We start from the raw sequence: 13,457 nt of genomic DNA on the forward strand, positions 1-13,457 counted from the left end.
GATGTCCCCTGGGGCGGACATGACATGGCAAGCTTGCGTTGGCTCAAACAAGAGGCTGTGAAGTGATTTCTTCAAACTGAACCGGACGCTTCGGAGCCAAATCGCGCGCTCGGAGCCTTCTGTGTTTTCAACTTCTGGTTGGCAATTTTGGACCTCGCATTCAAAGTTATCTTCAAAGCTTTGACGCCTTTGATACGCTTCGCTCATGCTTTGTTCGCTTCAGCAAAATGGGTGGCCCCATCTTCGTCTCTCTTCAGAGATCGCATTGCATAACCCCGTTATCCCAAGCCTCTCGTTCTTCCTCCAGCAGCTATCGCCCCGCCGTTATTCTTCCTGTTAGTCCTGTCTCCGTCTCTTTCTATCTCTCACAAGCACTAAACACACATGCATTAAGAATTTTTTGGTAACTGGGCTCTGATTAGAGCTCGAAATCGATCTTTCAAGACATTTCTGCCACTTTGAGCTTAATTGCATTTTTGTCTAAAGTTTGGCGGTTTGGCGGGTCACTTCTCAGGGTTTAGGGAACAATTCGGGTGACTACCAGAAGTTGCTTCGGACATTGAATGGCAAGTATGGCGTCCCCACTGTGGTGGCTAACGTATCGAGGGTTGATTGGCTGAGGAATGCCGCTGGTTTGGTCGACCCCAACTACTGGCGTGGCACTCTTAAACCTAGACCTGTGCTGGATTGGTAAGGTTACTTTATTTCTTTCTCTTTCCCAATGCAAGCTAAGAAAGAAGCACACAACGTATATTGTAATTAGTTTCAGGCAGATTTTAGTTTTGAAGTAGCAATGATTCATAAAAGGCAAGCCATTTGCTTAAGATTAGCGATGCCTTTTCGGGTCTTAGTTAATTACCTGGGTTCGAAACCGTTCTTTGGTCTATGTAGGTATTTGAAGAGGGTTCATGATGCTGTTCAGGAGGCAAAGGAGTTGGCAGAAGGTTGATGTACAGCCTGTCTTTCATTTGACCTTGAGTTTGTTTTCCCATATAGTTCTCTGGGTTAAATAAACGACCTTTAGAATCATAGCCTTATTAACTAAATTTTGTTTTGGCTTGGACCTTTTTACTATTGATTAATTTGTTCGGTTTCTCAACTAGTTGAGATTTTACTCTGCTTGGTGCTTTGATCTGTTAGATGGTTAATGCCGTACGCAGCATGTTAAACATAGACAAACATATATCCTATATAACACACACACACACATTCACGGACGCACGCACGCACGCACTTACTTTAGAATTTCTATTTCTGCATTTTTTCTGTTTTGTTTTATTTTCAGATCCAGAAAGTATACCTGCCGTTGGGTGATACCTTCCACTCATATAAACTTCACTGCTCAAGTGATTGCAAAACATTAGAAAAAAATGTATTGAACTATAATTATAGACAAAAAACATAAACAGCATTCTGGAATGATTCATCTTTTGTGATCTTTCTTATGACAGCTCTCAAATATGTCTAGAACTGGGGGCAAACAATAGGGCAGATAGAGCTACAATGGAAATATTAAGACTGCAAACAACCATTTAAAGTTATCCCGCAAAAAATGAATTTTCTGCCAGCATAAATCCAGGCGACCATGAAATTTGGAACTATTATTCATTATCTTCCTCCCCTGCGATTTTTCTTCATCACAGAATATTTGAATCCCCATCATGTCCTCTTTGTGCGTTATCAAATTACAAATTCTAATCCCTGCAAATAATCTTGTGCTAGGTGCGACTTTATCCTTGATTGGACACTCAGCAGGAGGATGGCTTGCACGGGTCTACATGGAAGAATTTGGGATGTCCCATATTTCCTTGTTATTGACTCTCGGAACCCCTCACCTGTAATGTTCATGCTTATAGATATTAAATCGTCTAAAATGGTTTGGAGTTGGTTAATTGTTAATACTTTCGGCATAGTTCCTTTACAGAATGGCATTACTAGTTTTAATTAAATTGAATTGATCTTCTAGTTCTAAGAAGCATATAAAGTTTTATCATTTTAGTTTAGCCTTTAATTCAATTTAAGAGAGATGGTTATGAAACTTAATGTGAAGCCGATGTGATGTTAAGTGCTTACTTGGCATTGAATTACAAAGTGCACCAAGCACCATTTCGAATTCCTTGGCTAATTCTGAGGGTCAAGTGAAAACTTAGTGCAACATCAACTACACTTTAGGCCACGTGAACCATCTTTTTTTACTATCAGCTAAGAAGCTTATTTTAAGGATGAAAAAGAAGATACTGATTGGAGGATTGATATAAGATATTAAATTGGGAAAATAACATTAAGGTCCCACAGAAGAGAAAATACTGCAAAAAAATCCCTTCAGATCTGATAACTACTTAGGAGTCCCAAAGGGACTTGGTTACAATAAGACAAATCATGAAAAGACTATGTTGTCCCTACTGAAATGAAATCTGATTTTGAACCCTATTCCTATTCGCATATTGCTATCTCAGTCTCATCTAAAAAACTAGAGCTAAATCAACCCTCATTGGAAGCAAGGAATCTCCAATCTGTTTACCTTCGCTATAATCATTGAAGATTGTTTAGGTATAGGGTATCATTGAAGCTGTTTATGGTCGAAACAAAGTTGTTGTTGTCAACATCTCTGTGTTCATCCATATTCTTCATTTATGGCAATGTATTCCTTCTGTTTCTTTGCGAATATTTTGAGTTTAAAATGCTACACTAAGACCTTTGGGTTGGTGATTTAAGTTGGGGTTTCATTGTGGGTGGGTAGGATGATGATGAGTGCTCTATTTTTGGTGACATTGTGGGTGGTTTTGCTTTGTTTTAGCATGGTTTAGCATGAAAAGCTGAAGATGAAAGTTGATGTGGGTAGAAACTTTTTCTGCGAAATGGGATATTGTATTGTCAATGTAGGTTGTGAAAGTTGTTAATGGATGCTGTGATAGTTCTCAGTGGGGCTGCTTACTTGTCAATAACAACTGGATGATTGTTGATGCAGATTTATATTACTGATAGCCAGTTTGTTTGGGAAGTATTTATTTTGCTTTGTTCATATAGGGGATAAGTTTATAAATGATGGAGAAGATGATATAAGATATATTAGAGGTAGTGCAAGAACAATAAGTATAAAAGAAGGGACAAGTTTTGAAGAGTGTAACTGAAACTCCCATATTGATTGTGCTTGTAAAATGGCATTTTGTATTGAAGTTATTAAATGCTGTGATAAAAATAGTTGATGACACTATGCTTACAATTTACAATGCCACTTTTGACAATTTAATGTGGCTGTATTGACAAGTGAATTATGAAGTTGATATCTATGGACTAGTGAACAAGTAGTATTATTGTTTTGTATCAAATTCATGGATAATCTAATTCCATGCAGCCTATTACTTTATGTGAAGGTGTTATTTATTTGAAATTTTCAATTCAATTATGTTTAATAAAGTAAATATGAAAATGACATTAAACAACACAAAATTTAACAAGTTACAATGGTCTTATTAACAAGTTAACGTGTGGATATTAACAACTGATGTTAAAAACTTTTAAATAGAAGGTGTCATTTATTTAAAATGTTCAATTAAGTTATATGTAACTTAAAATGAAAATATTAACCAAAAGGTATAACCAAAATTTATGTTAATTGGATAACAATTTTTCAAAATTTGACAAGTGATAGTGCCACCATTGACAAGTCATAGTGTTACTATTGACAAGTCACAGTGCATTTGTTGACAAGTTTGATAACGCTCAATTTGTCGCGGTGCCTGGAATAATTCACTGCAACCTTTGAAGCAGAAAAAATGAGAGACATTCTGTAATAGACACCATGGTGCTTGGATGAATTTGCCATAGCACCTGGATGAAATTCTATGCCTTTGATTTCATGGTTAACAAGTCACAGTGTGACTATTAACAAGTCACAGTGTCACCATTGACAAGTTACAATGTCACCATTAACAAGTCATAGTGTTACTATTGACAAGTCATAGTGCGTTCGTTGACAAGTTTGATAATGCTCAATTCGTCACAGTGCCCGGAGCAATTTGTTGCAACCTCTGAAGCAGAAAAAAGGAGAGACATTCTGTAATAGGCACCGTGGCACTTGGATGAATCCGCCACAACACCTGGATGAAATTCTGTGCCTTTGATTTCATGGTTAATAAGTCACAGTGTGACTATTGACTAGTCACAATGCTACCGTTGACAAGTTACAGCGCCACCGTTGACAAGTCATATTGTTACCGTTGACAAATCAAATGGTAATTATGATTTATTGATTTTTTTTGAGTTAACAAATGTCACATTAGTCCAGAGAATATGTCAATATTAAGTGACACTATATAACTTGAAATCACATTTTTTTAAAACTTATATTTGCGGTTATATTGACAAGTGACAGTGCAGCGGATAACAGGTGACACTATCACCATTAACAAGCGATGGTGTAGTTGTTGACAATTCATTTTATAATTTTATATTGGTAATGATATACTTTTAATAATGATAACTAAAATATAATATGTCAAAGTAATTAAAAACATCTCATGATGCTAAAACCCATTATATAACTTGAATTCACATTTTAGATAACTTACATTAGTAAGTTAATTGACAAGTCATAATACAAGTAGTGACAAGTCAAAACAAGTCTATTGACAATGCGGGGCGTAATAATTATTGTAGTTAATATAGAAATAATTATTAATAGTCAGATCTCAAGGGATTAGGATAGATTTAAATATTTCCTTGTATCTCTCGTGTATCTCTCTTTATTCTGAATATCTCTCCCTGTATAGTCTTTCCATATCTCTAGATATTCTTCTGCTGTATATATAATGTACCACCGTACATGTGAATAGGGAATAAGATGAAGTATTTTCCCTAAAAGTCTACATGGTATCAGAGCCCCACTGGTTTTGTCCACATCATTCGCAGTCTCCCTCACTGTCCGGCCTTTCCCTGTAATCGGCCAAGTCCAGGTCGATGGATTCACCTGATTCCTCCTCCACGTCAGACCCCCCCCGTGTCGACCAGCATTCTATCTCAACCTCTAATGTCGACCCATCTCCTGTTGTGATCGTCTCCGAAAAACTCACAGATAGCAATTATCGGGAATAGGCGCAGGCGATCCGTCTAGCCATCGGCGGTCGAGGAAAGCTTGGTTACATTACTGGTGAGTCGAGACCTCCGTCTGATTCTGTGTCTCCTGCTATGACCAAGAGGGTGACCGAAAATTCTATGGTATCCTCATGGTTGGTCAATGCCATGTCTTCCCATCTCAAATGAAGCTTAATGTACATGCCAACAACGAAGGACATTTGGGACGCCGTACGAGATTCATACTTTGATGGTGATGATCTCTCCCGTCTGTATGCCCTCAAAACCAGCATTTGGAGCCTTAAACAAGGTACTCGGAATGTTACCGAGTATTGGTCGGAACTTGTGGGTTTGTGGCAAGAATTTGATTTGCTTGCTACTGAAGAATGGTCTTCCTTCGTTGATGCAGCATGTTACCGTCAGAGTGTAGAGAAGGAGCGGGTGTTTCAGTTCCTCGCGGGCCTCAACCCAGAATTTGATGACATTCGTGGTCGTATCTTGAGTCGTCAATCCCTGCCGTCTACTCATGAAGCTTTCTCCGAAGTTCGCAGGGAAGCCTCCCGACGTCAAGTCATGTTACCTGAACCTACACCTTCTCACTTTGACTCCTCTGCCTTGGTTAGTAAGGCAACCGGTTCCGGACCTCCCACCACTAAGTCTAAGGTTTTGTGTGATCATTGTAAGAAACTGGGTCATACTCGTGATCGTTGTTGGGATCTTCACGGAAAACCCACTGATTGGAAGTCTCGCAAGGGCAAATCCTGCGGTTACCATGTCTCCCATGAACCTTCTATGACTTCCACTGATCCTTCTCCGGCTGCTCTCAATGCACAATTCACCCAATTACTTGATTTATTGAAAGGTCTTCAACCCCAACCACAGGACCTTGTTGCCTCTGCCTCCATTGCCCGTAAAGGTAATGGTACGTCTGCTCTCCTTTCTTCGTTCCCTTCTGACAAGTGGATCGTTGACACGGGCGCTACTGATCATATGACTTCAAATGCTCGAATGTTTGTCACTTATTTCCCTTGTGCTGGCCATGAGACGATCACAACGGCTAATGGCACTGGGTCTACTATTGTCAGGAAGGGCACAGTTCATATTTCTGATTCTCTGTGCCTTGAATCTGTCTTACATGTTCCACATTTAGCTTGTAACCTTTTATCTATTAGCAAGTTAACCAAGCATGCAAATTGTGGTGCTTATTTCTTTCCCATGTATTGTTTATTTCAGGATCTCTCCTCGAGGAAGATGATTGGCACAGCTAAGGAGCATGAAGGTCTCTATTATCTCGATATTTCTACTGTACGTGCTTTGTGTTCCCGGATGCATGGTCTTGCCTCTTCTAATGATGTTTTCTTATGGCATAAAAGGATGGGTCATCCTAGTTTTTCCTATTTGCAACGATTGTTTCCTCATTTAAACATTAATAAAAATTCTTTTCCTTATTGTGACTCTTGTGAATTCGCTAAGCATCATCGTTCCTCTTTCCCCGCTTCCCAATACAAACCAACTCGTCCGTTTTCTATTATTCATAGTGATGTATAGGGTCCCTCACGTGTTCCAAATCGTTCCAATGCAAAATGGTTTGTTACTTTCATTGATGACCATACTCGTATGTCTTGGGTCTATTTACTTGAGGACAAATCTGATGTTTCATTCGTCTTCATGGAATTTCACAAACTCGTCCAAACTCAGTTTAATTCCTCCATTCAAGTCTTGTACTCCGACAATGGCACCGAATACTTTAACCATTCCCTACACCAGTTTTTGAAAACCAATGGCATTGTTCACCATAGCTCTTGCCCCAACACACCCCAACAAAATGGTATCGTTGAACACAAAAATTGTCACCTACTTGAGGTTGCCCGGGCTCTTCTCTTCACATGTAATGTGCCCAAATTCTTTTGGGGTGATGCTATCTCACTGCTACACATCTCATCAATCGTATGTCTTGCCGAGTCCTTTCCTATATCTCTCCGTTAGACAAACTTCGTGAAACTATTCCACTCACCCATCTTGATCATTCCCTTCCGCTGCATGTCTTTGGTTGCTCAGTCTTTGTTCATCTCCATCACACTTAGTCCAAATTTGATTCTCGTGCTGTTAAATGTATTTTTCTGGGGTATTCTTCGACTCAGAAAGGGTACAAATGCTTTGATCCTATCTCCAAGTGTCTCTTTGTCAGCCACGATGTCACCTTCTCTGAGCATGAACCTTACTTTCCTAAGCCTTCCATTCAGGGGGAGAGTTGGTGTGAATTTCAGTCTAAGGAAAATGTGCCCGAGCCAATACCTCCCCTCTCCCTTGTTGAGCTTGTAACATCACCTAAAGTTATCCCTTCACTGGACCCGGACCAAATGCCTAAGACAGGGGGAGACACAATAAAAAACAAGTACAACAAGGTCTATTCTCGACGAAATAAAGAGACAATAGAGACTGTCATGCCCATAGTAGTGCCAGATTCAGAACCGGGGAAAGATTCTAGGGAGACTGAATTGATAACTGAAGATGATCTGCCCATTGCCTTGAGAAAGAAGGCACGCTCTTGCACCTCACATCCTATTCAAAAGTATGTATCTTATGCCACACTTTCAAAACACTATCATGCCTTTGTGACTGAACTTGACAAGATCAATATACCTAACAATGTTTATGAAGCACTTAAACATCTAGAATGGAGGAAAGCAGTAATTGAAGAAATGATGGCATTGGAAAAAAATAGAACATGGGAAATAGTTGACTTACCAAAGGGTAAGAAAGTTGTGGGATGCAAATGGGTATTTACTCCTAAGTACAATGTAGATGGCTCACTAAACAAGTTCAAGGCACGTCTAGTAGCGAAGGGTTTCACTCAAACCCATGGAATAGACTACAATGAAACATTTGCCCCCGTAGCAAAACTAAACACCATTAGAGTTTTACTGTCTATTGCATCTAATTTGGATTGGTCACTACAACAACTAGACATAAAAAATGCCTTCCTAAATGGGGAATTAAAAGAAGAAGTGTACATGACTTTACCTTTAGGCTTCGACAAGGGAAGAAGAAACCAAGTGTGTAAACTTAGAAGGTCTCTTTACGGTCTAAAACAGTCACCAAGAGCATGGTTCGATAGATTCTCCAAGGTCCTAAGAGTTGAAGGCTACAAGCAAAGTCTATCTAATCATACAATGTTTGTCAAAAAGAATGGGAGGTTAACAACAATCCTCATTGTCTATGTGGATGACATCGTTCTCACTGGAGATGATGTAAAAGAAATTGACCGAATCAAGGTTGCTTTAAACCAGGAATTTGAGGTCAAGGATTTAGGCAACTTGAAGTACTTCCTTGGAATGGAAGTTGCAAGGTCACAAAAGGGAATTTATGTTTCTCAGAGGAAATACATTCTGGACCTACTTAATGAAATTGGCATGCTTGGGTGCAGACCGAGTAAAACCCCTATAAGTACCAAGAAGAGCAATAACAAGAAGAAGAAAGTCATGACAGAAGAAGAAAAAAGGAAGCAAAGGAAAGATGAGGAACCAGTAGATATCGGAAGATACCAAAGATTGGTTGGGAAGTTGATTTACTTATCCCATACAAGGCCAGATATCGCTTTTGTAGTGAGTGTAGCTAGCCAACACATGCATTCACCGAGAAAAAGACATATGGATGCTGCCTACAGGATATTAAGATACTTAAAAGGGACACCTGGAAGAGGACTTTTCTTCAAGAAATGTGACTCTAGAGCCGTGGAAATTTACATTGATGTTGATTGGGCAGGAGCTCGAGAAGATAGTAGGTCAACATCTGGCTATTGTACGTTCGTGTGGGGCAATCTTGTAACATGGCAAAGTCAAAAACAGAAGGTGGTCTCTAAAAGCAGTGCAGAATTCGAGCTGAGAGCCTTAGCACAAGGTATCATAGAGGGTTTGTGGCTGGAGAGAGTAGTTGCAGAGGCTCATTTGCAGATCAATGGACCACTGAAACTGTTCTGTGACAACAAAGCTGCTCTAAACATGGCATTAAACCCAGTACAGCACAACAAAACCAAACATGTTGATGTTGATCAACACTTCATTCGTGAGAAAATGGAGGAAGGACTTATATGCCTCTCCTATGTAACTTCAAAACAGCAACTAGCAGATATCCTCACCAAAGGACTATTAGAAGACGTATTTGAAAACTTCATTAGCAAGCTGGACATGTTTAGCATCTATGATCCAACTTGAGGGAGAGTGTAGTTAATATAGAAATAATTATTAATAGTCAGATCTCAAGGGATTAGGATAGATTTAAATATTTCTTTGTATCTCTCGTGTATCTTTCCTTATCCCGAATATCTCTCCCTATATATTCTTTTCATATCTTTAGATATTCTTTTGCTGTATATATAATGTACCGCCGTACATGTGAATAGGGAATAAGACGAAGTATTTTCCCTAAAAGTCTACAATTATAACTCAAATGACAGCAGAGTCTAACACATCAATTTATAGTCAACTTTTATTTACACCTTCATATACATGGAACTACATTTATTTCACAACCCATCTAAAAAAAACCATATTGGTTGTATGTAATTACTAAACGAACTGTATATCCATTTATAAAAAAATCCATTTACACCCATTTACAAAATATTTCTTTCACATTTATATATAAAAAATAGCTGACTTCTTCTGTGCTGAGATTTTGACTCTTGTTAATATTACAATTCAAGTGATCAATCACAATTGAAGAAGCTAAATTTGACCTTCCTGAGTGAGAAACAAGCAAGTTGTTCTGTGCATGATGGATGTGTTCACTTCTGTATGCTCTGATAGTTAAAAACACAATATCTTGATGTGCTTCCATCGAGTATGTACCCATATACCATAGATAACTATCAATCTTGTACTTCACAATGATCTTTTGTTGATTATTCTTGATCAATTTATACAAAAACTTTTGTGATATGTTGTACTTGTATAATTTTATTCTTGCACTACTTCCAATATATCTCATATCATCTTTTTTATTATTTATAAATTTACCCCTATATGAACAAAGCAAAATAAATGCTTCCCAGACGTACTGGCCATCATTAATGTAAACCTGTATCAACAATCATCCAGCTATTATTGACAAGTGAAGCAGCACTATTGATAACTATCATAGCATCCGTTGACAACTTTTGCAGCCTAAATTGACAACACAATATCCCATTTCGCAGAAAAGGTATCTACCCACACCAACTTTCATCTTCTTCAGCTCTTCACACTAAACCATGCTAAAACAGAGCAAAACCATCCATAATGTAACAAAAAACAGAACACCTATCATCATCCTACCCACCCATAGTGAAACCCCAACTTAAATCACAAACCTAAAAGTCTTAATGTAGCATTTTAAACTCAAAAAATTTACAGAGAAACAAAAAGAATATATTGCCATAAATAAAGAACATGGATGAACACAGAGATACTGATAAGAACAGCTTTGTTTTGACCATAAATAGCTTCAATAATGCCCTATACTTGGACGATCTTCAATGATTACGGCGAAGGTAAACAGATTAGAGGTTCCTTGCTTCTGATGAGGGTTGATTTAGTATTAGTTTTTGAGAGGAGAGTGAGATAGCAATGTGCAAATAGGAATAGGGTTTAAAATCAGATTTCATTTCAGCAGGGACAACATAGTCTTTTTATGATTTGTCTTATTGTAGCCAAGTCCCTCAAGGACTCCTAAGTAGTTACTAGATTTGCAGGGATTTTTTTGCAGTATTTTCTCTTCTGTGGGACCTTAGTGTCATTTTCCCTATTAAATTTGTGAGAGAACAAATGAGACAAGATGTACTTTTGGAGGACTAAAATTTACGCCCACTCCTTTAATTATTCAACATGAGGGAAATAGTTCTCTTAACTTACTATGATGATGTTTTCTTCAACATTCTTCTCAGCCCACCTCCAAAGGGCACACCTGGGGTCATTGATCAAACACGGGGTCTCCTGAATTATGTTGAACAAAACTGCTCAAAAGCTGTTTACACCCCTCAAACGAAGTATGTCTGTATTGCTGGAAGGTAAATCATCCTTCATGATTTGCTGATTGGGTTATTTATTTGTTGGATAAGTGTGATATTATTTTTCTCTTCTTAGCCTCTCAAGTGCTAAATGCTTTAACTGTTGATGATTTTTATGTTTTCATTGAATTTCATGTTTGCATAAAAAGTTGTTCAACTTTGTGATCCTTGAGATAGATGTGCCCTAATGATTTTCAAATGCATATCGATTCTAAAGTATTTGACTGTAGTAGTGAACCAAAAAGTGGTTGAAACCTAGAAGTCCAGCAACACCTTGATTCATTATGTTCTAGTTAGGAACCATATTTATGGTTCGACACCTCATGTGGATCTAAAATCTGAAGTAATCTATTTTGGTAACAACTTTAGGAGTTTATGGGATGAAGATACTACCAAAAATACTCTTAAAGAGTTCAATATTTATGTTATTGTTAGTGTAACTTCAATAGTCCAGGCAAAAGGAGTGATTGATAATATGGATTCTAATTGAGTACAGCTATATGCAGGTATATTGAAGGGGCTCAGTTTTTTGACCAGTCAAATGCAAAAATTGAGTCTGTGGTTCCGATAAATGGTTCTCAGCCAGCTCCTGAAGCTGCCGTTATGAGTGCTTCAAGCAATTCTCCACCTATTAATACGACTTTCCGAACTCGCTTTGTTGGACAAGGGTACAAGCAGGTGATTGAATCATTTTAAAGCAAAATTTCATCTTGATTCTCCAATGATGATCCCAATATAAATTGGCTTCCTCGAAGTGGCTGTAGTCGCTTATATAGTAGAAAGTTTGATTAGTTTCAAGCCCATAGAACATTTTCTCCTCCAAATATTGTATAATATCATTTACTCCTTGAAAAGTTAAGCAGGGTCATTAGTTTACTTCTTGAAAGAGCAGATTAGAACCAAATCCAAGTTGAGTATTGAAGTGATATAATAATATCTGTCGAAGAGGTGATTGACATTAGTCGATTTTTATGGTCTTTACCAGGAACTTTTATTTTGAGTCTCTAACTGCCATTGACATAAGTGATGGATCCTCTACTGTCATGTTCTTCCTGATCAATTATGGGTGACTAAATCCAACCAAAAAACAAAAGGTGACTAAAGCCATGAGATTTTTTCAGGTTTGTGGGCAGGCAGATGTGTGGGGTGATGGTGTGGTGCCAGAGGTATCAGCCCATCTTGAGGGCGCACTCAACATTAGCTTGGATGGAGTTTATCACTCACCTGTTGGTTCAGATGATGAGTTGAGACCTTGGTATGGCTCCCCTGCTATTCTAGAGCAATGGGTAGAACACCTTCTCAATTAAATTCAATGGATCAATCAGCATTTTGTTCATGCGCCTTATTTAGTCTTCTAGAGTTTGTTGTTGACAGAGCACAATGATATCACGTAACCTCACTTAGTAGGGTAAAGTTTAATGTTGTGGTACCTAGTATTTTGAGCTGTAGAATACAATGAGTGTAATCAAGTGTAAAGCCATGAACCCAGAATCGGAGCCTTTCTCACTGTCCTAGGAGAAAAGGAATTTCGTTTTCAATTTTGCAGTGTCGTTTGTTTCATTGTTATTATCAAGGATCTGATTATAAGTTATTTATGTACTCTTCCGGTCCTTAATATAGGACTCATTTAACTAATTTGATTAGATTAAAGAAGTTAGGTAAGTTAGTTAATTATAAGAAATGTGACACATTTTTCCTAAAACACAATAATCATCTTTCTTAATAGCCCGTCTCCTTCTTCTACTTGATTATGGTTGAGAGAGTATTCATAGGGGTAATTTAGAAAAAATTGATAAATATGAAAAATGGGTCTTATATTTAGAACCAAAATCAACTCAACAATTGAGTCTTATATTAAAGAGCGGAGGAGTATTAGAATTCATTAAGATTTTCCATCTTTCATATGAATACCGTGTGTATTAATTTGTGAGCAATTGATGAATTGACTAATCGGCCAATAGAACGCGTGTTTTCTTACTTGCGGTTGTCGTAAACAGACACGTATTATGAATGCTTGTCATGCTCTTGCTTTTTATATGTGCTTCTCGGAATGAAGCTAGCCTTGAAGCTTCAGCCTCCGCTTCCCCATGTGTCAATCCTTCTGTCAAACTGCAAAAGACTATCAAATTAAATAGTGATGCTGAGTAGAACAAGCTTCTTTCCTTAAATAAAAGTGAGAAATGATTTCTTTTTAGAATTACGAGAGCAAACAGTTTGTTACGAGTATGACTAGATTTGTGATCCCTTGTTCATAGGAAAGCTTTCATGCTAATATGCCGTAAGCGCATTAGCTAAATTGAACTTTGAAAGCAGGAAAACTTCACGTTTGGCAAGCTGC

General features: G+C 38.0%; 1 protein-coding gene across 1 annotated transcript; it reads left to right on the forward strand.

Annotated features, from left to right (window-relative positions):
• Positions 1-221: 221 nt before the first annotated feature.
• Positions 222-12,560, forward strand: LOC114711064 (uncharacterized). The gene is made up of 7 exons (XM_028895416.1): positions 222-335; positions 515-690; positions 892-944; positions 1,723-1,837; positions 10,997-11,119; positions 11,626-11,797; positions 12,241-12,560. Exons 1-7 carry the CDS (start codon positions 228-230, stop codon positions 12,424-12,426), a joined length of 933 nt encoding a protein of 310 aa, XP_028751249.1. The 5' UTR covers positions 222-227; the 3' UTR covers positions 12,427-12,560.
• Positions 12,561-13,457: the final 897 nt, after the last annotated feature.

This window comes from Neltuma alba, unplaced genomic scaffold, assembly GCF_004799145.2.
Source record: "Neltuma alba isolate B1F8T4 unplaced genomic scaffold, ASM479914v2 tig00011277_pilon, whole genome shotgun sequence".
NCBI lineage: Eukaryota > Viridiplantae > Streptophyta > Magnoliopsida > Fabales > Fabaceae > Neltuma > Neltuma alba.